At 44.4% G+C, this 24,789-nt stretch overlaps 1 protein-coding gene across 1 annotated transcript in view; it reads right to left on the minus strand.

The window, feature by feature from the left end:
• ZNF423 (zinc finger protein 423) overlaps window positions 1-24,789 on the minus strand; it is a 195,845-nt gene that overhangs the window by 150,745 nt on the left and 20,311 nt on the right. Inside the window, exon 2 of the mRNA XM_009276708.2 lies at window positions 17,793-17,993. Within this exon, the coding sequence (XP_009274983.1) occupies window positions 17,793-17,889 (97 nt within the window). The 5' untranslated portion in view covers window positions 17,890-17,993. The remainder of the gene's footprint in view (window positions 1-17,792; window positions 17,994-24,789) is intronic.

The raw sequence follows: 24,789 nt of genomic DNA on the forward strand, positions 1-24,789 counted from the left end.
CTATAATTCTCTCACACATATGCAATACGTGTAGGCAAGCGAAACATCGATGTGGTGGAGGATGGTGTGAATAGGTAAGTGCATCATGCAACTTGTAGTACTGGGTAGCAGACAAGCCTGTCCACTTTACTACTTCCAGAGAAACAGTTAGTCACTCCTCCTACCTATTTGCAGCAGCAAAATGAGAAAATGCTGCTCTTCAGCTTGAATAGCCGTTTATTTCATACAGAGAATCTAAGGATGCCTCTAGAAGAGCTATGATGCCCAAATCATTATAGCTTTGCCTCTTACCATGATGCATTTCGGAAAATCTCGAGCCCCAGAACACGACAAGTGAAAGGAGAAGGAGGTAAATCACAGGGTGCTTCTTATTCTGACACGTGGTAGGAGGAAGGAGAGAGAAAATCCACTTGAGGATGGTGAGGGGGAATACCGGATAAGCCGGACAGCCAGCCACCCCCCCCTTGACAAGCATGCAAGCGAGTTGGCTGCCTGCCCTTCCAGGATCTCCAAACACATCAAAGGCAAGAGGTGGTCACAGGCCACTAAGACTTTTCCACTCAGAAGACCACTGATGTTAAAGGGAGGGTTCCCCTGCCTCCTAAAAAAACCAAAATATCTTGCTAACACAGACCAGCAACATTTACTTCAATTTTCTGTTTCCTGCAAAACCAGAGAACGTATACTTAGCTTTCCTCTTCTGCAGACTACACTGAAAATGTCAGAAAACAGGACAAGCTAGCTTATAAATAATTGCAAAGGCCCTCCTGAAAAAGGTTGAGAGGGAGGTGGGATGAAAGCTCCCAGCCAGGAAAGCTGGGACTGCCAAGGAGCAGAACAGAATAAGGGCAAGGACGGTGTGTGATATCCCAGCTCCATCTGTATGCAGAAATGAAAGGCATTGAGGAAAATATCAGTGTGGGTTATGGCAGGCATTCCCAGGTGTGGGGAAATCCTCGGGGGAAGAGCACCATCAACAGAAAATACAGCAGACCTTATAAGAGACAGCTGACGTGGCAGATCCTACAAAAGCTTGTCTGCGGTATCTGAACATCTTTTGTTCTCTAGCCCCATTCTTTCACCTGGCAGCTCACAGATGAAAAGACCCGAGAGATGTTCCTGCCACAGGAGACTTTTCCTCAAAAGGCTCCTAAAAGGAGGAGGGACCAGGGTAATGCGGGGTACACTACGGGGGATGCGTGGCAGAGGAACCTTTACCCTTCTAATAACGACTCTCCTACATTTCTGGAAATTCTCCCTAACCCTATCCCCTCGCTACCTGCAGAGTGATAACAAAACCAACATTGTCCACCAAGCCTCAATCTGAAGTGACTCATTTATTCTCAGGAGCTTTGTGTTCATTTTTTTCAGCCTGGCATCCTAAGAAAACAAGGTTTATGTGATCATATTGCCTGTCATATGTCTTAACTGTTTGTCCCTTCCTATTAACTTTTGAATCACACCAGACTGGGGATAGAGGGCTCGGAGAAAAATTGAGTTTCTCTTATAGAAATTGAGTTTCTGTAAGATTGGCGAACCTACCTTTGATTGGGTAGGACAGAGACCCCAGTTCATGTCTCTGCTGAGAGAAAGGCTAAGAACAGAGTCAGCACTTATCCCCACGCTTGGGCCTGTCCTAAGCAATCAGCACACGTGTGCCACCCGGCCGACCAGCACAGCTCGTGCTGCTTCTTGTCCTGCTTGTAGACAGAGGATGGGAAAGGGAGGTGAGACTACTCTATGGGGAATGGGGTCGGTGGGGGGCTGAGCTGGACTACTATGATGGAGAAACGCAACATCATAGTATGTCCAGCCTCATATATAAGAAAACTTCTTTTCTGCCAAATTGCCTGTACCTTCATGATACCATCATCAGAGACAAATGCCAATATTGCTCAAGTACTCACTGAATCCAGTATGTAGCCACACACAAAACAGCAACTAGTTGGAGAGTTCATCCATTAGATTTGCTGCTACAACCTCGTCTTCCCTTTTGCCTAAGTATGGCAAGCAACAGAAAAGTCACAGTGAAGTCACTTTATCTCCTAACGTTGCCACTTTCTAGGTCTGCACAATTAATGCAGGGTTTCTTGAAGCAAGTAGAAAGCCTGTGATGAATCAAACGTGAGTACTCTGGAAACAGCGCTCCCGTAAGACCGCAAGGCTTGGCTCTCAAGTGAGTTTGTGACATTGGTAAAAAGCAGCTGTCCGCCCCAAGTGTGCTCTGCAGGGGCGTTTTCCTATATCTACTGACCAAACTATTGATTTTTAAAGAAAAGTAAAAGAACAAAAAAAAAATGTCCCTTTTTCCTGTAGCACCACATGATAAATTTCATTCGCCCCATCCTAACTGCTTCTAGTGACAGTGCAGTGTTTGTCTGAATTTTTAACAGATGTTTCTAAGTACTCTTGACCACTTCTCTCTCCTGAGGATTTCTGCAGTGGGATAGCTCTAGATAGCAATACAAACAAAGCTTGTAAGAGGCTCTCGGGGATAAATCTGTAGACACTGCATCTAGGATGGGTGTGGGTATGGGTCCAAGCCTTATGAAACTTCGTAAATATCCTCTAAAGACTAGCAAGCTGGACTGACCCTGCCTGCAGATGTTTTTGAGCTTACCAGCCCCACAGTGAAAAGCAAGACAGCTTACAGATAACTGCAACACTCCTGAAATAGCCCAAGAGCGGGATTTAAACAGAAAGTTATAAAAGCAGGAATATACTGGAGCAGAACAGAATAATGCAAAGGATGATGTGTGATGGTGTAACTCCATTTCAATTCAAAATACCAAAGACGCTGCAAAGGGGATCAATCTGGGCTGAGGCAGAATTTCCCAGATGTCAGGTTACCCTCGGGAACGAACACACTGGATTCAACTGACAGGTGCGAAGGTACTCATGCAGTCAGAACACAAATTGCTTTAAAAAAAAAAAAATCTCTGCTTTCATTCTAAAAGAAAATGAGTATCTTGTGCTAATGCCTGGCAGGGAGGCAGTGACATCTGCCTGAGTTTGTGCACGGCCTGAAACAATCAGCTAAAACATGAACTGTTGTTGCCATGCTTATGGCTGCTAGTCTACATTATCAAAATGTAACCATAGCTATTTCATACCAAAATTAAATCTATTAAAGCTATTGTCAGTGTTTCACAGCAGCTGAAACTGTTTTTTTGAAAGGTCAGTCTACTAGCTGGAGAGTGAAAACGAGCAAGAGGGCTGTGCCAGCCCTTAGGTTGCGGCTCCATCCTGCAGTCTGGTTTTGCATTCCCTTAAATGTCGGGCAAGAAGCGGCAGCGAGGTCTCGGCGGAGCCCGACTGCCCTGCCAGCCGCAGGGGGGACGGACGGGTGGCTCCACGCCTGCGGGGGGGCAGACAACAGGGCAGCGGGAAGCCGTGGGGCAAGTCCGGACGGGGCCCCACGCATGCCCCCACCACAGCACGCTGCACCTACTTCTTGCCGGGGCAGAGAAAGGATGGCAGTAGAGGACATCGCTTTTTTCAACCCCATTCAGCTTTGTGGCGGCTGTGTCATTCACAACAATACCACAGCCCTCCCCCACCCCCAGAAAAACCCATAAAAAACCCCAACCTGAGAACCACTTCCCCACAAATCGCTTAGCATAACTCCCAACACCCCCACCGTCAGCACGGACCAAGCGTTTGCTGTCATCTTCTGTATTAGTGTTTCTGTTAACCCTTTTGTAAGATCATTTGACTCTGTTTCAAAATTCCTCATTCTGAAAAACACTTGTTAAATATTGGCCCTGACTGCTACACAAAGTGATAGCTTGGTAGTCATAACCCACAAGATATATTTAGCTTCACAAACTCACCATCAATGGATTTTGAAAGCATTGTAGCCAACAGACTGGAAACCACATGCAATACAAACACATAATAGAACTTTTAATGTGCAAAGAGACTAAACAAAAAGATCCTTGACCTTCTTGCTTTCCCTTGCATACCATTATCCCCAGCGAGACAGCAAATGGAATGACGTGGAGAGCAACAGCTACCATCAAGGAACTTTGGAAGCCAATTTCTACAGTAGTTAAGCAGTTAATGGCGTTAATCAGAATGATAACTTATTAAATTCTACATTTATGCAAATAGCATTTTGGCATATCACATACAGACCTGAGTAGCTCACCAGGAAAAGGTCCCAACATCTTTTAGATTTGCTGGGGTTTTTTGTTTGGTTGTTTTTTTTTAATAACACCATGTAAAATAATGTCTGTGATGGTTGGCACATCAGAAAAAACCACACTTAAATAAAAAGCTGTAGTCACAAATTAATCTCCATCATCCCAAATAGATTAATGAACAAATTGTTTCATTCTTAACCTTTATGAAGCAGGGATTAATCTCTACAGCTAAATCCAATCTCTGTCTTTATCTTTTTAACAAGAAGTTGACATTTCTTATAGACCTTCCTAAAACAGGCAACATTTGCTGAACAAAGAAAATAGCAGATATCCCTAACTCTCTCCATGCTACAGTAGCTAGGGTATCTATAGCACAAAAATATAAAGCAACAGAGTAGTTTATGGCTATGACATAAAGGGACATTATCTGCGTGTGATGAGATGAATCAGGAAAACTGCAGTTCAGGGTAGGCAGAACTTAGAGCAATCTTAGTTTTGTAAAGCCTGTGTGGAAAACTTACTGTTTTCCAAAAGAAATATCTGGCAACTTTTTGGCTCTGGGTCGCATTCAAATTCAACAAGGATGGAAGAAGCAGGGGATTGGATGAACAGCTATGAATTGCACTTTTAATTGCTTTCAAGATGTAAAAAAAGAATATCAAGATGTGCTTATGCACATCGTTTTCCCCTTTGTTGGTGCTGTTGTTTAATAGAATTAAATTCTGCACAGAATTTTACCCATTCATTTAGCTCATTCTCTGTCTTCAGGAAAATGAGGTGGGAACCACTTGCTGCAGGATGTTGTGCAAAATGAGTAGTTCACCAATTGCAATTGTACCTTTATTATGAAAATCAATAATATTGCTTATATACAAGCCCTAACTGTTGGCTTATTGATGAATATGTAAATATACGTGTATCTGGGTACCTTCTCTTTGTTTGCGCAAAGCCTGCAACACAGAATGTTAAAATATCTCTGGAAAAAATAATTGGCCTTTTTTCTCCCCTTTGGGTACAAATTTCTGTTTTTAAATGAATGTGCAGGTTTCCTGTTGCTGCATGAAGCTTTCGTTTCAAAATACCATCACTGGCTAATTCTAGGTTTAATTAAAACAGAATGTTTTATATCACAAACACTTTTTTGTTTTGTTTTTTTTTTTTTTTTTTTTTACAGCATATATCTTCTTTACCTTAATGCGATTTCTGGCTATTAAGAGAAGGACTTTTTTTTTTTTTTTTAATTTAATGAAATACTTCAAAGTTTTACAGCAACTCTCTTTATGGAGTCAACTTATGCAAGCACCGAAGCCTTTCCAGAGAAAACAGGATTCTCCCCACCTCCCTCTGGCTTTTCTCCCTACTGAATGCCATGGCCTGCGCTCAACCAAAGGAAATGAAAGACAGACTGAGACAACAGCATCACGTGGGTGAAGGTCAGATTGATTTTCAGCTGTGTGGTGCTGTTTTATCACCCTCAGGACAAAAGTTAAGCCCTTCATTTTTTTCATGTCTGCTTTAACAGAGCAACTTGTTTTTTCCTGAAATTTTGGTTGGGTTCCATACCACCAGAATTATCAAGGATAGCCTAATTTAAAACATTTGTGGAGATCTTCTTCCTCAGAGTAAAATCCAGAGCAGCCCACACACCACAACATTTCTATCCATGAGTTTCCTCTATTCCCTATGTACAAATAGTGGCTCCTTGAAACTACTGAGGTTTCTACAGTGACATTCTCTGACAGCAAAAGAAGAGTGGGATGCAGCTGCTGGCTGCTCAGCAATGATCCTGGGCACAGGGAGAGGAGCACTTGCTATCTCAAAAGGGGCAGGTTCACAAACTGTTCTTGCTCCCCATCCTCCCTCCCTCCCTCCCTCCCTCCCTCCCTCTCCCCCCTACTTGGAGTGGCCAAGCTCTCTGAGAGCTGAGCCTCCCACCTGTCATTCAGTGATCTGGACGTGCACGGCCAATTACTGTGGCAGCCACTGGAAAAGCAGACAGTTTTGCTAACTCAGATTGCACTTTTCCCAACTCCAGTACCACTTGCAAAATCACTCCCCCCAACTTGCTGTAAGGACCGGCTCTCCTCGTTTCTCTTTGAAGATGCTCCCCCAAAGTAATGATGTTATTTTCAATACAGCCAATTTTAACTAGTCAGGTCTTCAAAACTGAACTGATGAACATACAATGAAGCATTTTGTACATCACAGATATGCATGTGTATACCTAGTTATCGAGAGAAAGAGCATCTTCCCTCAAGATTGCATTTACAGAGTTTACACTGGCAAGCCAGAAAACTCAGTATTCTCTCATTTAAGCTATGAAACAAGAAAATCCTGCTGACTTTTATTTTCTTTTGTTTTAAATTTTGGGTTAAAATTGCCTTATTTGTGTGAGGAATGCAACAGCGTTGTGACTGCCTCCTAAAGATGACAGTTTATCCTCCGTAAAAAGCAAGGAATACCATCTGCTTTATTTATGTGTACCAGAGGCTCTGGTCAAAATCAAACCCAGTTACACTGGATACCATTAAAACACCTAATGGAAAACAACTCCTACATGAAACAGCTCTTGTAAAACAAACCACGGCAAGCGTCTGTAAGAGAGGAAGGAGTAGAGAAGGGCTGTAAGGTGAGATCAAGCAGCTATCCAGGTTGGATGTGGATGCGGTCTGAATGCAAATTAAAACATTTGCTAGGTTTTGTGAACAATGATTTGACTAACACACGTCTTTAGCTCATCTGAACCTAGCTGAGTGCCTCTGAAACAGCACATGGAAAAGTATCATTTCTCGCAGCACCTCGAGGAGACCTGCAGATGCTGGTCCCCATGGGACGGTTCAAGGAAGGCTCTGCACGTGTATGAAGCCCCAAGGAAGAGCCGGCTCTGGGACAACGGACTAAAGAGCAACTGCAGCTGAGAGGAAAGGAGAAAACAGTAACACAGTAAGGTGTAACTTAAATGTATAAACTGTGAAGTGACTCAGTTACATGCGGGGCCAGGAAAGGGCAAATGCCAGCACAGCGTCAGGGAGAAGACTGCCGTGAGCAAGATGTGAAATGGTGGCAGTCCAGAACGGAGCAAGCAAGGAAACAGCCTTCGAGGGGGGAGCCCACAGGGACAGCAGCACAGACAACAGGGAGAGGGAAGGGAAGAGAGCGGTCACCCCAAGAAGACAACCAGAAGAACTCACAAAAGCAAAATCCCATATGATGCAGAGACAGACCACAAGCCCAGTATCATCATAAATGTTAAAAAACTGTCCTAGAGGCATGTTGAATTTTTGTCTGGTTTTGGCTTTGTTGGTTGCTATGGTTTATTGATGCAGATTGAACAATGTAATTCAAATCTGTTTAGACTACTTTTGGAGTCCAGTAAATCACCTGCATTCAGTTTTGCTCAGAGAAAATGAACACAGGTGTATTTATTTATATTTCTGTAGACTGCAAGGTCATAAAGGGAATTTATTCTACTTCTGTCTTTCCAAATTTTCTAATGAATAATTAGTAGATGTAGATTTCTAAAATGACCATTTAATATAATTTATATCAAATCTCATTTATTTTAAGAGATATCATTAAGTACAAAGTCTGCACGAGTGAACTGAGTTCACTGTAGAGGAAATGACTGGGAATTACATTCAAAAATCTATTCAAATGTTTAATGTAACAGATTCCCTGGAGAAGACAAAAGCAATGGGCTTCTTCAGCCTTTCCTTATGTCCTCCTAGGAAGGCTAACAGTAATTGAGTAGCAACATAAGGAGGAGCCAAAAAGTCTTTTACCATTACGCTGAGAAAGATTTTCAAGGAAGCCTAAAGAAGAGATGGACCTACATGCCAAAAAAATGGTGCCTTCAAGAGGAAGCTCACCCCCACGGTTACAGGCATTACCAGCAACAAAACCCACCTGGATTAAAAACCTTGGCTCTTCCACCAATTTCCTGCATGTCATTAGGCAAATTGGTGAAGCCACAGTTACAGTCATTTTCATCCAAAATAACTCAGGCTGTTAAGGGGGAAGGTCTTGAATTCTCCCCCAAACCCTGACCTCTCGTCCCCCTTATGTTGACATAAGGCTTGTGCAGCTCCATAGGGCACCAGATCCGAGAGCTGCACAGACTAAAAATTAATCATTTTAATTGCCAGCAATGTCGGCTCCCAAAGACAACACAAACCTTGTACCAGCGTAAGGTAGGAGATGGAAGGAAGGAATACCCCTTCCAGGAACAGTCAAAACTTAAGCCAAATTAGGGTGACTTCTTCTTAATTCCATGATAATAAAAATAAGAATAGTACTTCCTTGTGTCATAAAGGAGAAGCTAGTCTAAATGTTTAAAGATTGCAAAGTGCTCAAATGCCCTAGGAAGTATTTAGCATGAACAGACCAAGTGAAAACCCCAAATCAATTTTTTCGTTAGTTAAGACAATGAAAGCTGGTTGTAATAAGCAAGAAGTTTGAAAAACTTTACCTATATTTAATACACATAACTTAAATTCTTACTGAATATATTTTCCACAATTTTAAATTGAACATGAAATTATAAAATCTATTTTTAAAATTCACCTTACTATTAAAAACACCTATTAAAATTACTTAAATGAAACAGCATTCAAAAGGTACATACTTGTTGCCAAAGCTTTGAAGAAAGTCAGAAGCTGCTTAGACCTCTGGTGGAGGTCTTCTGATGTGCAAACCCAGCTTGGAGAGCAACAGCCTCTCCAGTAGATGCAGGAAAAATATTTCCCTTATTCAATTTATTTGACTGGTTCAGTCCAATAACGAGTTTGTTCAGAACAGAGAAACTATTTGGCAGACTATCGCTAATTTGCTTCTTGCCAGCCCACAGTAAAGAAAGGTGTGAGACCCCTACGGAGAATGCAGGCACACGGTTGAGGTTGTCCACGGGAGGCCACATACCTTGGTGGATCCATCCTGCTCACAAGGGATTGCTGTGCTGCATGGGTGCGGGTTGCTGGCCGGCACAGAGGACACCAAGCAGCCCTCCCTCAAGTCGGCAATTGAGGCAGGCTGAGCCCTGGGCTCCCGGACCCAGAGGCCATGCAGAGATGCTCCAGCGAGCGCTCCCAAAGCCAGCCAGCTGAAGAGGACCAACCCATGCTGGCACGTTTCCCTAAAGCCAGCCGGCACCGGGGGGTGGAGGCTGCTTTCTGGCTTCCCCAAGCCTGGAGCACAGTTAATAACATGCCAGCTGTATCTGCAGACAAGCCAAGTTTAATGAGGCTACAACAAAAGCATTCAAATATGCACTACAGAACTTCTGTGGGGATTTTTTCTAGAGCTTGTTTTAAAAAAATGAAAGATAGGAATTCTTGACAATGTTTGCACACACACTTCCTTTATTTTTAATTGATTTTTAGAAAAACCCATTTATAATCTACAAATTCAGAGAAATCAACATTAGAAAGACTTTTTTAATCCCACTACTTCCAACAGCAAAATTATGTTGTGTGATGAGTGCTTGAAATGCACTGCTGGTTGCATTTTTTCTTAATAAACATTGAAGTCTTAATTGTTTTTCCTTTACATGGCCAGACACCATCTTTCTGTCTGCCAGGTCTTCACACCAGGACAAGTACTATCCCTCGCCTCCTGCTCTGGAACCAGGACAGACACACAAACGTGACCACATCTCTAGCACTAGTGATGAAGGAGATACCTTACCCACAATGCTGTCCTATCAGCCATGCTTTACCATGTGCCTCAGTCTCTTACTCTGGGTCAAGATGCAGGAGGTATCAGTAAGGATTGCAAATACAGATTTGGAAACAGTGGAGGGGGCAGCAAAAGAAGTCTGCTCAGGCATGAGTGGGTGAAGCAGGTGGAAAAGGGGCAATCGCTCACTGTCTCCTCCACCAGAATAACCAGAAGGTATCAAATGAAAGCAGGTGACAAAGCTGAAGTGAACAAAAGGGGATACTTTTTCCCAATGCATAATTGAACTCTGGGTCCCCACCACGGGAAATGCTAAATGCATACCTTGCTTCAACAAGAAACTTCAAAATGGAAATTCAAGGAAGAACATTGTCTGAGGAATTTAAATAAAAAGCACCAAGAAGTTCCAGAGAAGTTTGCTGACAGCTAGGAGCATATTCTGGGGAAACGGCGCTATGGGACCATCAGGCTGGCTCAGTATGGCCATCCTTATACAAAGACTACTTACCCAATGGTCTGCTAAGGGATAGGGGAAGAAATCAGGAAAAAAAGCAGACTTTCAGTCCACTTCTCATTCACTGCTCACATCTGCAGTCTGAAGATCTCGATGGCTCTGAATCTGCCAAGGCTGTTGATACGATCAACACGGTTTTGTTCCTCAACAGCCCACAGGAAGGCAATGTGCGCCCTTCAGCCGCACCCTAGCCACAAACAATCTATGCTCTTGTCCATCTGAGACAGGACAACCCCAGCACATCCTCCGCTGAGCTCTCTAAGGTATTATTAAAGGCTATTTTATAACAAGCATGCATCTGTTGTAGTCTCCAGGCTATCCTCACTGCATTTCTGAATTGAGTTTCACATATTGGGTTTTGTCTACAACGCCCTGAATGCTGGGACCTGCTTAGGGCAGCAGTGACCCTCCTTCCTGCGGGCACGGCTGCCCTTGCAACACTCGGCAGGTTCCAGCCCTGGAAGGAGCCCTTCTACTGCAAGCCCTCCCTCCTCTTTTTCAAAAAACATTTATTATTTACTTAGATTTCTATAATACTGAGAAACAAACGTGCCCTGCGCAGACCCACACAATACTCCCTCTGCTGTAACATGACAATGGATTATCCTTTGCAAACAGAAATCTGAAGTGGGGGGAGAAGGGGAGGTGGATCTTGGGCACCCCAAGCACCCCAGAAGGGTTGCATGAGCCCTGGGGTGGTGCACGGGGGAGCCGGACGGGCTCCAGTTCCCAAACGCAGGTCCTGCCACATGTGGGAGCTCTCATGGCCGGCACCTAGCAGCTAAGCTCTTGCTTCACAGCATTTGGGGTGCTTCGGTCTTTGTTCCTCTCCCCATTTCTGATGCAGCAATGTATCAGGAGGTGAGAGTGGTTTTTGAGACAGCCAAGTGCCAAACTGTTCAAGACTTCAAAAGGACATGTACTTTCTTTAAGAGGTCTCGTTTAAAACATGCACCCACTTCCTCTTCTATCCATTTTCATGTATGCCTGTGCTTACTTTGCAGACTACGTTTTGAACTAGATAAAAGTGGATAAAAGAACTCAATTAAAGTAGCAAGAATGAAACAGTCCCTTGCCGATACAAGCACACTAATGTGTCATCCTTAGCTCCTCACTGGGCCATATGTTTAAAAATGACAGGGAAAACGTTATTCCTGTGTGAAAAACATATGCTGCTTGAGGAAAGACATCATCATTGCTAAGAAATGTTTGTGCAGCCTCAGAATGCATAGCCGGGCCATCCACGATGACTGCTGGCTACATGGAGGCTGAGAAAAGGGTAGGGATAGCTCATTACCTCCCCTCCTGCCAGGGGTTTTGGTTATATGCAACCAAACTGCTCGCAGCCGTGCTGGCAGCGCTCCTATCTGCACGCGCAGTGCCTGGTGCTGCCTCCCTTGCCACCGTCCCCAGAGGGACCCGGCACAAAGGTGGCAGTGGCGATTTGCAGGGGGCGGCGCCTGGCGCACTGGCACGCTCTTATCGGCAAGCACACTTCCCAGTTCCTCGCGCTGGCTCCCGAGCGGCTAGGGATCTGCCGTGGGCTTGCCGCTGTGCCCCCGCTGCGGGAGACCCTCTGTGAGGCCGCAAAGCAAATCCTGAGCTGGGTGTTTATGGCAAGCAAGCATTGTTTTAAATTCACGTGTCCTGTCCCCCCCGCAAACCCTTACAGGCTCTGGCACGCCTGCAGAGTCCAAGAGACAGCCAGAAAAACAATTGCTGAGGCTCAGCCCCTGCTAACGCCTCCCCGTGCCGAAGGGCTGAGCACAGGCCTGCGCGCCCCAGCCGGAGCAGAGCAGCCCGGAGGTCTCACCTACCTTCACCTGCCAGACGACGCTCCGATCTGCCGGATAAGCAACGCTGTTAGGAAGCATAACACTTTGCACAACTTTCACAAACATATGCAATACATTAAAGGCTACACTAAAAGCACCTTTGCAGGCAGCCCCCACTCATGCCAAACACCCTGCGTGGGTGCAGAACCAGTGCTGGCGGCCGGCGTGCCAGGCAGCTCCGCAGCTCTTGCTGGCCCGCGGCAAGTGGCAGCTCAGGAAACACATTGCACAGGATGCGCTGCAAAACCACCGTATCAGCAAAGGTTACCATATGCCTTGTCATTAAATTTGCAACTGTGCTTCTGTTTGACTTCAGATCCAAATTCAGATACAGGAATATGCTTTATGTTCTACATGATAAAGACATATTTCACTGAGCACCTGCGTGGAAGGCTAGGCAGCCCAGCACACCGATTTTCTGGTATGTGTGGGCAGAAGTTCTGGAAAGAGCCTCCTCGCAGGCGGGGTGGGAACCTCCAGGTAAACTCAAATGTCACCTGCATGACAGCAGTCAGGGGAGCTGGACCCCGGACCATCCAGCCAAGCGTACCCCTGCAATAATCTGGGGTTTCGGAGCTCTCAGCACTGACGGGCACAAATAGTGACTACAAGGAGACATGCGAAGTGCCTGGGCACTGCAGCCAAGGCGGCTGCCCGAGCCCTTGGGGGCCCTGCTGCCCCTGCACCTGGAGAGGGGATGTCTGGGACAACCTACGGACAGAAGCCTGTGCTTGGAGCCCTCCAAGTGATTGACAATAAAAACACTGCCCCGGTGCCCATTTTCAGATCTAGACAGCGAGAACTGAGGACTCCAGGGAAAATCCATGTTTTTACAGTTTGTGATACTACTGAGCTTTTCTGGTGCCAATTTTAAAACATTGCTACAACCGCTGGAAAGATGGAAAACTGCATTTCAGCATGACAATGTAGAAAAGAACAAAAAAGGAAACTTGTTATTTTTTTTAGCTTGAAACACTAGTCAGGTTAAGAGAAAGGAGCAGAATTCTGGCAAGGACAAGAGCACTCAAACTGAGCCACAACACAATAATTAGGGCCAGTAGGTCATTAGAGCCACAGCTGTATAAACTAGGTGTATAATTAAGTTTCCACACTGCTTTTTCACAACTGTATTTCAGTTTCTTTTGTGGAGGATGATCAGTAATTCATTAATTTAAAGAAGCAACAACAGCAGCAACAAAAAGACAGAAAATCTCTGACTTGCCAATCAGGTGCAACAAAAGATTAGAATTTTGGGGAGGGCTAATTTTGGAAATACATGTAAGAAGTCTCTCTTTGTCAGTGGGAAGTACAAAGTGCCACCTGACAAAAACATTCATGAGATGTCACTTGTTGACAAGCTGCCATATATGGTTTTCTGGATAAGCATCCCGCATATACAGTTGCATGGCAATTATAATTCTCGTAGCAGGTGAAATACAAGAAAATGCAAAATTATACACTAGCATGAAACAGTTATAATACCTCATTTCAAACGTAAGCCTAGTGTACAAGTTACAGGGCATTTAAAAGGAGCAACTGCAAGACTTTAATTATAAACTAGTTCCTACCGTACAGTAGTTTAGAAAAATCAGCCGCTTCCAAGCTGGCAATATCCATATATAGCTCTGCTGCTGTTTGAAACAGACAACCTGTAAAGTTATCAACAACAGAAGAGGACCTCATGAAATGCTCAGAGACCCCACCGTAACCTAATTCTGTCCACTTCATTGATGAACTAATTTGCTTTAAAACACTCTACATTCAGTTGAGAAACTGAAGAAAAAAGTTCACATGAAGATATTCTGACCCATGGGAGGAAAGGGGCGATATGGGTGGACGAAGCAAAAATAACACAATAAAATACTGGAGCTAAACCCAGGCTAATGCAGGTGGATTAAAACACACAAGCAAAATGGCAAATCTCATGGCTTTTTAGCCGCTTTTCATCAGACAACAAACAACTCAGCGTCAGCCACCAGACTATGATATATTGCAGAATAGTTGCTTGATGTATGCAGCCTCTGGTTCTGGCTGGAGGACACAGTAATTTGTAACTCCACGTGCAATTCTTTACTCTTGTCACTAATGCTATAAGATAGCATCATGCTATAACACCTAAACTGTAACAGCAGTGTGCAAAAAAATGTGTGAAAAAGACTGCAAGTGATGCTGATGGCAATTACTTGGTCTTCTCTAGTTATGGGGACATGGGATACCATTGAGTTTTAAATTAATTTTAAAAGCTTAACACATCCAGTGTATACACTAGGTGTGTGTGTTTATTCTCGAAGCATTTTTCAAGATGCTCGCTAGTTGTTTAAGGCATTATTTCCAGGACTGCTGCAGGAGAGCTCATTTGTGGGGGCAAGCTGGGAGACAAGGGAAGACATGAGCCGGTAAGGAAATGTGATGTTCTTTCAGTACAAGCTGCCCCCATTTAGACCCTTTTCAGATCCCCGTAGACACTGGAAACCTACAACCGCCAATCACAGACATCAGTCATGAGCAAAAGGTATAAAAGGCACCTAATTCTGTCAGAAGGAGAACATCTCTACTACACTGACATCAAAAGGAATGCCACGCACTTATGCTACCAGAGATGTCTAGATTTCAGCAGTGTTTTGTCCTCAAAGAAACAAGTCTGAAATACATGAAAAAGCAGGGGGGGAAATGGCTGTTTGTTACGTCCTTACATGTCAAAGCAGCTGCGTTCAAACTGTATTATAACTTCAGCACGCCATAATGAATTTCTAAGGGATTCCAGTGAAATAGATGGTTTATCCTATTCTTTGGAGTGATCTCTTGTAATCCTGCAACACTCCTGAGCTACGATACCTTCCTAACTTCAGTATCCCAAAGGAAGTCATTAGTTATGTTGTATTATCAGCCTGGTGATATTATCACTACAAATATTACCTGTATTGATCTGGAGCCATGTAGACACAACTGAAAACCCTGCTTCAGATTAAGACATGAAAACCTAGCTCGCCAAGGGGTCAGGCACTGCATTACAACCTTAGATGCGTCAAGCAGGCGTTATAGGCAAAAGGAGTGCAGGGTAACTAAGGACACAGTCAAATAGCCTATTTTGTGGGGTAATATCTTTAAAAATACCACACTTCCTAATGCAGTCTTGAGATTTTCACCCTGGTGGTGCAAGTCTTTTCAGATGAACTAACAAAGATGTGCGTTTTGCATGCTTTGAATGAAAATTCTTATGGCTATCCGACAAACTGGTGGGTCTGAAAGGGTTTTTTCCTGAAGGTAAGATATGTAAATATCAAGCAATATTCCAGACTGTCTTCATGGAAACGTTCGCATTCCAGAATATATGAGTGCAATCTTCCTATTTACTTTAAATCACTTCAGGACACCAGATTAAACTAAATGGAAAACAGGCACTCTCTTTCTGGAACAAGGATATCCTCACATGGAGATAATTAGCACCTATTCCATGTATATGCAGATGGTTATATGGTGCCTTTTTATGACAAAATGTCTTTGTAAATCATCAGCACATGTGAAGACGGTAAAAGAAGATGAAATTACACTACCTGCAATCAAAAATTAGCAATGGGAATACTAACAAATTATTTTCATAGGTCCCAAAAAATACAATTTATTTTTCTTAGTCTCACTAACAGAATACTACATTGAGGATAAATAAAAACTGAGGTGTGAAAACACTGACTGTATCGATATGAATAGAATCTCCAGATTGCTACATTTTAATGTATATTTGTCTCAGGAAAAAAGTTGCTCCTTTTCATAGCGCTGTTGGTCAACATCATAACCTTACGTTCCTCCTCTGGAGTCCCCGCCAGCAGCACCCACTCCCCTCTGCCCTGCTCCACTCCCCCAGTTATGCCATTACAGCTGTTCTGGGGGACCACACAGTGAACCAGACCCAAGCAGAGACCTGGGGAGAAAACAGCCTTTCTTTTGGTGGGGCCTACCCCCAGCACCATGTGTACCAGCACAACTTAGGAGACAGGGCAGAGATGGAGCAGCGGCCGCCCAGGGACAGCCACTGGAGACATGCCCTACGGGCTGCACGGCTGCCCGCCCACCCTGGCAGGATCCTGCCTGTCCCGCTCCCCATGCGGGATGGCATCGGGAACGACTTGTCCCTGCGACCACTCCGTTGGAAAGGACCAGTGCCCACACAGGCCGTGCACCTCGCCTTCCAGTTTGGAGAACAAGGATTTTTCTATTCAATGGCATTTTCTTTCTTACTACCCTGCAGTAGAGTACAAAAGGCATTTGCAGAAGTCTCAGGCCAATGCCATGGCTGTCGGCTGGCCAAGAAGTGATCCTGTGAGAAGTAGCCTTTCAATTTTATGCACTTTCAAGTTCGCAGCCTACATAGCGTTTAAACTAGAGCGCAGAGCAAGGAGCTCTGGGGGCAATCCCTATCCACCTGCAGGTTGGGGAAAAGCCCCAAAGTCCCTCTGTCCTTCCTCCCAGCAAGCAGATAGGAAGGAGAGGTGGGGTGACCTCATCTCCACAGACCAGAGCGAGAGAGGGGAGGATGCTCTCGGTGTGGGACTCAGACCGAGCTGAAGCCCCTGCCTGACTCTCCCTCCCTTGCTGTACTCTGTTTCCTGTATTTTTCCTTGGCTGAGCATCATTTTACTTACGCTCAGAAATAAGAGCAGAAAACACGGACTAATTACCAAACAAATTAAGTGGCCAGGGAGGAATACTCACTCAGGGGAAAGAGGATGGGGTACTGCTGCACCAGAGGAGAAACTAACCCTTCTGCCCTCTGCCAGCCTTGACCTATACATCTGCCATAATAGCAACTGCCTAAAAATATTTTAGATGAGTACAGAGGAAAAAGTGATGGCAGAGTATTAATTCCAGGAAGGTGAAGAATGAGAATCTCTGATTTAAATACATATTAACATATTCTGCACTCCCCCTCCTAAGATTTTATTTAATATTTGGTAAACTCTGCAAAGCTTTTTACTACCCCCTTATATCGGCTTAGCATGCCCTGCAGAATACCGGCTGCTACTGCCGGCCATGCAAAGGCAGCCATGTAAAAGCAAGACGTGTTGCAATTGTTCACACCAATGCTCTGAGCTTGTTCTTACTTTACAGAAAGTAAAATCAAGATCAGCGTAGGCTAATGCTGTCCTCACTTCCATAAAATTCAAAAGGCGATGCAATAATAACCTAGGGAGAACGGTGTATTTTTAGGGTGGGATTACAAAACTCACACTATGAATTTTAATCTCCAAAATCATCATGTTCTTTTATGGGGTTCAGAGGCCTTTCTTCCTGGGAGTTTTGCACACTTCAGTCATTTAACTTTTTTAATCTTCCTACATTTGGAGAGAGAGGGAAAAATACCCTGCCTGAAACTTTTAGCATTAAAAAAAAAACCCACAACATTTTTGTCTAACATAATTACTGACAGTTTCCAATTGGAAAGCTGTTGCTTTTATTTTAATTTTATTAAAGGAGTGAACAAAGGCTACCCAAGGCACCACAATAAAATTACATTAACTGTAAAATTACATTATTAATTCTTTAATCTCACTTGAGGCCTCAAGCTGTTGCTATGTCCAATTACCCAGCTAACCACCTGTCAGAACTGTAAAGCTAGTTTAACATTACCTCCAGGACAGTTGTGTGCCCTGTGTTCAGTCAGGTCTGCCAGTGAATCGAAGTCCTGCTGACAGTTATCGCAGGTGTAAATTGACTCATCCTCCATGTCTTCATCTTCCTCATTTCTCTCTTCCTGGCTCGTCACACTGTTCCTCTCTTCCAGGGCCCGACTGTCCTTCGCTTCGCTCTCCAGCTCTCCTCCCAGGCCACCTGCCAACAGCAAGAACATCCTCTAAGTTTGAGAGGTCTGAAAAATAAGAGCTTTAAGAAGGATGTTGCACTTATTAAGATACATTTAATTACAGCAGCTCTCACATTATTCCCGACACCTTTCATTGTATTAATGTGGTTTTTATATCATGCGGTGCAACAATTCTCTACTGTATTCTCTGCCGCTTAGTGCGAATCCTGCAAACACTCTCTCCTAATCTTCTCTGGTGGGTGTATAGCGGGAGCCTCTCTCTGTCATATAAAGTTGTTAGTGTTTTATCACTTAACCAGATTCTCAAAGCTTTAAAAATTGCCAAGATTAATTACAGCCCGCAAAGAAAAGGCATGTGCTGAATTTTAATTCTCAACACTCTCCTCTCCCCGCCGCCTCCAAGCCCCAATATTAGTAACAACAAGAAAAAAATGATCTAGCTGAAGACCCCCAAAGCACATGTATACCCCAGGACATGAGAGGTCCTGCTGAACTAACGAGAGGCACTTTGCTGGGCAGATGAGCCTTGCGTTGTGCCGACGTAGCTGGGAGCCGACAGCATTGCATCTGACCTTCAGGTCTCTCAGATATTTTTTATCTTCAGCTGTGACCAGAGTGTGGGCTAGCACAAACATCTTTGCCAAAAAAACCACAAGTTTTCATGTGCTTTAGTGTACAAGGAGACTGAGCTCTCGGGCAGCTCCAGAAACACCCCAGCGCAGGGGGGCCCATGCACCCTGGGGCCGTGCAGGTGGCAGCTCCACACACAGGGCAGCTGGCTTTCAGCTGGCAGTGGGGTGGGAGGCACGGGCAGCTGGCCACAGTCAGACCCCTCAGCATGCACTCAGCAGCCTGTCATGAGGGATGGGCTTGCAGCCACATCCTCGTGACACCAGGACACCCCCCTTGGCCACGGTAGCCACCCAGACATGTCTGAAGCCAGTCGTGCCCAATGGCTCCATGCAGCACTACGGCCGGCCCTCACTTGGGCTCTCCAGAGAGGCAGCAGAGGTGAAAAAGCCTTTCCAAGTCCCTGTTGCCCTCTCAGCAGGGAAAGCATCCATTAGATACGCTGGCCACACTGACCAGGCTTTGGTGACCAGCTGAAACAGAGATGCCTGCGCCTCTTCCGCACGCATGTCCCACCAACATGGGCAATACAGCCACAGGTACTACGCCTGCACCATTTCACCTGCCTCCGCAAGCACTCACACACTCTGAATACACCCTGTTGGTAAGATGGGAACATTTGAGAAATCATCCAGCAAAGTGAAATGGAACTGCAGACTCTTCCAGCAGAAGAGATCCTCCCGCACCGCGCGCCGGCTGACCCTGAAAGCCTGGAAGCTGCTCGAGCCAGGCAGGAAGGAGATGCCACCTTGTTGGTTTGGGATGTGTTTGGGTTTTAAGCCATTAAGGAAACGCCAGCGAACAGAGAGATGAATTGTTTCTAAAATTAGATCAGTGCCAAAAAGATTAAGGACAACCAATGCTGAGAACATGAAACAAAGCTGAAAAATAAAATTTATTAAAGATGAAAACTGGTTACCACAAGCACTGCAATTCAGACATACACGTTAGTAGGGCTCTGCTACCACTATCCAGCCAGAGCACATTTTATACCATCTTCTGCACTGCACACGATAACATAAATCAACTGGTGTAAAATCCTCTGCAGTTTTCCATGGAGCACTCCTAACATGACGTACCCTTCGAATTGCAATGGAAATACTAAAAATCAATGCTTGCTTGTGGTGTATCACAGCATCCTTCTTAGCAATTAACTGATCTGCACATTTTCAGGTTCTTTTACTGTTAAATTATACATACCTTTCTACTATAAAATTTCCATTAAGGGCTAGATATAATGTTCATCTTGGCAAATCAGATATGCCACTTACACAGCGGTAATGAATTTAAGGATTTGGTTATAAAAAGTATCACTCACTAAGCTCTCCGTATTGTAAGTCATCATCTGTACTATGTTTATTCAATAAAATGCTATTTGCCCAACCTCATGCTTTAGAGACTCTTCCTTAAATAAAAATGTACTGCAATGAAAAAACATGATTCTGGTTCTCTTTATACTACTACTTCACCAAATAAGTTATGTTTGAAGCTATGCTAGCTTTGCTTTACTTCACACATAATTTAATGTACATATTCAAATTATTACTTCCATTCTGTCATATTTACTTGGCCCACTTTTTTACAGCCTCTCATCCCAGACTGCAATCACAAACATTTTAGCTCATTCAATCTTTTTAAAGCCTGTATGTCCTGCAGACTTCGTAGTTAATAATCAGAATGTCAACTCTGGTTTTATAAGACAGAAACCTATAAAAGTAGTCCAAATTTAACCTAAAGAACTGTGACCTGCTTCCATGCCGCCTGCCGACGGAGACCTCGGAGAAGCACTTCTGAACTGACTTTGCCACAACTTGAAGCAGAAAGTTTTTAGGCAACTTCAGGGAGGTTTAAGGGACCTTTGCTAATATTTTTAGCAGAAATATTGTCTTTTGACAGTTAACCTAAAGACCAGCTGATCTGGTGAGTACACTGTGACAAATTCATCCTTGGTTTTACTCCAACACTTCGTGACTACACCAGGGATAAAGCTGTTCGACCGAGTCCAACAATAACAAATAATTTAGCACACTGCTTTAGGAAAAATAAATTGTACAATGTGAGATAAGAAAATAGATTCCCGACTGCAAAGCAAAATTCCAGAAACATTTTTTAATTCCCTGTTGAATGGGAAATCTGATCCTCTAGGCAACTTTTCAAAAGCGTCGTTGCTTGACAGAGTTGTATGTCAAATAACACAACAGTGAATCTTGCATAAATTATTTAGCAAATGCAACATTGCTTTAAAATGAGATTTTTTTTTTCTGTTTTCAGCAAATTGAAGGAATTTTACATGTCTGCCACGCCTCAGTATTACTGTCCTTTGAATAACATGGTCTTCAGATTCGTCTGCCGAGCCGCATGCTTGGTACTTGCCTTGTAGAAACCAAACACCGCCGAGAAAAATCTGGGGTGTTTCTTGGGTTTTTTGACCTTCATCTCCACTATTTTGACCATGAGCTGCCAGCAGGGCGGGTGGGGTGCGGGCGGCCCCAGGGAGACACTAGCTCCTTGCCCAGGGGAGCGAAACAGCCAGCGAGCACCAGGGCGGTGATGGGAATGGGTGGTCCAGCCAGCAAGGAAAAGCTTCAAAAGCAGCCCAGCTGCTCCCGCGGTGAGCTCAGTTTCCCTGACGAGGACAGCAGGCCGCGAGCATTCCTCAGGAATTCATTTCTGAGGAGTTTTGCTGTAGTAGTTCACCAATTTAACCTGCAATTTTCCTGCTGGCAAGAACTGCAGGAGCATCCTGTCCCAGCGCAGCTGGGCAGGACGGGTGCACGCAGGCACAAGCACACCGCCGAAGGGTTTTGGGTCACCATGGGCACTGCTGGCACCGGGAACGGGAGCAGGTGTGATTTTGGAGCTGGGCCTGGCTCCGAGGGGACACATCCGTGCACTACAACACAAAAGGGCTTCTTGCTGGCCAGAGCCAAGGGCACCTTCTGAAGTCTCCAAAGATCAGTGGCTACCTTGTAGCATCAAGCACAGATACGTGTATTAACTGACACAGCTAATTTTTAAGATGGCCTTGGAGATCAGTGAACTTAATTCAATAGTAAGTAGTTTCTATCTAGATTGCTAAAAAAAATAACAAAAATAACTGACCTGCAAGGAATTTGTACAGGGAACGCCTCTGTGAAAGCGGCACAGCACCACGAGCACACAGCTCCCAGCCGGAACCGGGACATTTGTGCCCAGCACAAGGATATGGCCAAACATCAGCAGAAGGGAGCTGCTGGCACTGTGTCTTAGGATAAATGATTGCTAATTAATTCTAAAGGGAGGGAAAAAAGCCCCTGCATTTCACAAAAATGTTATTAGTAATTTTTAAATGAACCTGCCATCTCTAATGATGGCTTTAACAATTTTCTTGCAAGAAAATTTCTTACTCAAGAGAGGATACAATTTGAGAGATCAGCCTTGAAAGTACACCTTGCTCTACCTGAAATGTCAGGAAACAGGGTTGGGGGGCTTTTTGGTTTTCTTTTTTTTTTCCTTCCCCCCACCCCGTAGCACAGTGGAAGGCCTGCAGGGCTTTACACAAGAAGAATATTTTACCCTATGACCTAAACAATCTGGCCAACAGTCAAGAATATGTTATTCTAATTGCCACTAAAGTTAATGTTGTTAATGACTCTTGGTTTTTTTCTGTAAAAGCCAGCTTGTGCTCTAGAAAGTTGCTATTTCAAAGGGGACATATGAAGAATTGGGAGTGTTCCTGCCTGACCTGGTGGTCCAAGGAATGTGGCAAACTTGGCAAACCTGGAAAAGTGAATCCCCAAAGGTCCGGCTTGAAAGTTACAGTCAGTAGAAATGCCTTCTGAGCTGTGTTCAAAACAGCTCTGTTACAGGAACAACGTGCTCCTAAAGCCAAATATTTGAAAACGGATTACATGTACCATGTTCAACTCAGGCCTTACTGAAGTCAAGAGCAAATTTCCACTTGCTTCAGTCAGACCAGGATTTATGGCACCGCTGCCAGGCTGGGATTGTGCTCGGAGCTGAGTGCAGCAGAGCCTCAGCCCTGGACCACAGTGCCAGCCCAGCTACGATGGCAGCAGCAAAATGCTCTGGGGACTTCAGCTAGCAATGCAGGACTGAAAACACAAGAAGGTCAGAGCCACACTCCTTCTTTACAGTAGGCATACGCTGACTTAGTGCTAGACAGCACTTCCTATCATCAAGAGTTGTTTCTTTACAGTAGGCATACACTGACTTAGTGCTAGACAGCACTTCCTATCACTGCAACTTTGCCACGCAGAGCTACAGCTGCAATCTACAGAGTGCCCAAAGTTATGCTGTGCAAATCGTTACCCAAGCATGTACATACACGTGCACGCACACTGCCAAGTTCTGAGAGCTGGAAGGCAAAAGATAAAATGAAGAGGAGGAAAGAGGCATCTCTTCATTCCTCTGCCTTGGTCCAAAGAAAAAACAATTGAAGGTCTCACAAAGGGCTACGATAATTCCTAGAAATTTTCCAGAGATGCAGGACAAGTGATAAAAGTAAATGGCACTGAAGAAATAAAAGCTAATTGCTGGAAGAATGGTGGATGCCGGCACACAACTGACACACCTCCTGGGACTCGGCGGAGCCCCGAGGCACCTGCCCAGGGGTGCACTCACCCAGGGGTGCAGCCTTCCTGCCCCACGGCCACAGGGCTGCCACTCAGCTCCCTGGCAAGACAAAAGGAAAGGAAATTTCATCTATAATTAGGAAGTGAGAACAAAAGAAACAAATGACTTAAAGGAAAAGCCTAATCTAAACGTTCGTTAGTAAACGTTTCGCTTGGTGTCAAATGCCAAATCAGCGTGGGAGGGGTCTCTACTTTTATGTGGTTTGTTACATTTTAGTGTTGTCTCTAGCACTGTCATACGGCAAGAGAGTCCAAAGTTCTCTGTCATTTGTGGTCAAAGAAGAATGAACAGAAGCAAAAAGGCCACGAATGTTTCAGTAATGAAAATTTAAACAAACCTCATCTGAAATCTTCCCATAGGATGAAAAGTCTTGGCTTTGCTGGGTAACCCTGGTAATCCATTTCAAAAACCATCTTTTTTAAACACCTGCTTCTTGAATGCAGGTATATGTGCATGCTACCTCTCAATGGGCCAGGGCCCTAATGTGAGCCACTGTAACCACTGCAACCATACCCACACACAGCAGCCAAAAACCTGCTCCAGCCAAGCAAACCAGGTCAGAGAGCATAAATTGCATCCCAGCCCTAGGACCAGGACCAGGAATCAAAGGCAGCTCGTTCTGCACATCGAATCCTTGCTACATGCATCAAAAGCAAGCAGGTTTGGTACTCTATCATGCAGTGCAGCATAGGTCTTTCACACAGTGTCAAACCACATGGGGTAAAAAAAAAAAAAGGTGCCTAGCTGAAAAACAGAGAGCCAGAAAGGATGATGCATGAAACACCATGGTATATTCATGCAACGTCAGATTGCACAGGATGACTAGAAGACAGAGCAGAGTGCGTGAAGCGCAGGCTGCCATGCAATCCTGCCAACGCTCAATCGCTGCGTAACACTCCTTGCAGGTTGAAGAGACCCGTGTATCAGATCTTGCCTTCCCTCAACAAGAGGAAAAAACAATCATAATACCAAAAAAATTATTTGATCCAGCATGTAGTTAATGGTGTTGGCCTCCTAAGACTTACAACTTAATAAAATTGATCTCTCTGCAGTACTGTAATGAAGAACAGTAGGATAAGGCTACCCTTGAACCATGAAAATTGTATATTGTTACCTCCTCATGCCCCCCTAGGGCTGTGGCCACTGCAGCCTCTCCAAGCTGTCATTTGTCTGACTCTGACAGCAAACCCCACCAACAAGTGGCAATGGTGGCTACAAGAGCTTCTTTTGGAAAGGCAAGGGAAGAGGGAGAGTGCTTAGCGCTAGGTATCTCTCTGGGTAATAACCCACAGGATAAAAACACAGGTTATGCTAATAATACAGTTTTGTGTGAAGTGTGTTAGCAATAAAGTATACAAAAGTCAGAGACTTTAGGAAGCGCACGTTATAACATTTCACAACAATCTTATTACACGCCAGTATGTATTAAATCATACTAATTTTTAAGTAGGTGGACAGTTCTCAGCATTCTTCTTTAGCTTAGGAAAGAAAAACTATTTTGGTAGGGTACTGCTCCTCCTTCTACATCTGCTTGTACAC

Source organism: Aptenodytes forsteri, unplaced genomic scaffold (genome assembly GCF_000699145.1).
Source record: "Aptenodytes forsteri isolate BGI_AS27 unplaced genomic scaffold, ASM69914v1 Scaffold33, whole genome shotgun sequence".
In the NCBI taxonomy this organism is placed as follows: Eukaryota; Metazoa; Chordata; class Aves; order Sphenisciformes; family Spheniscidae; genus Aptenodytes; species Aptenodytes forsteri.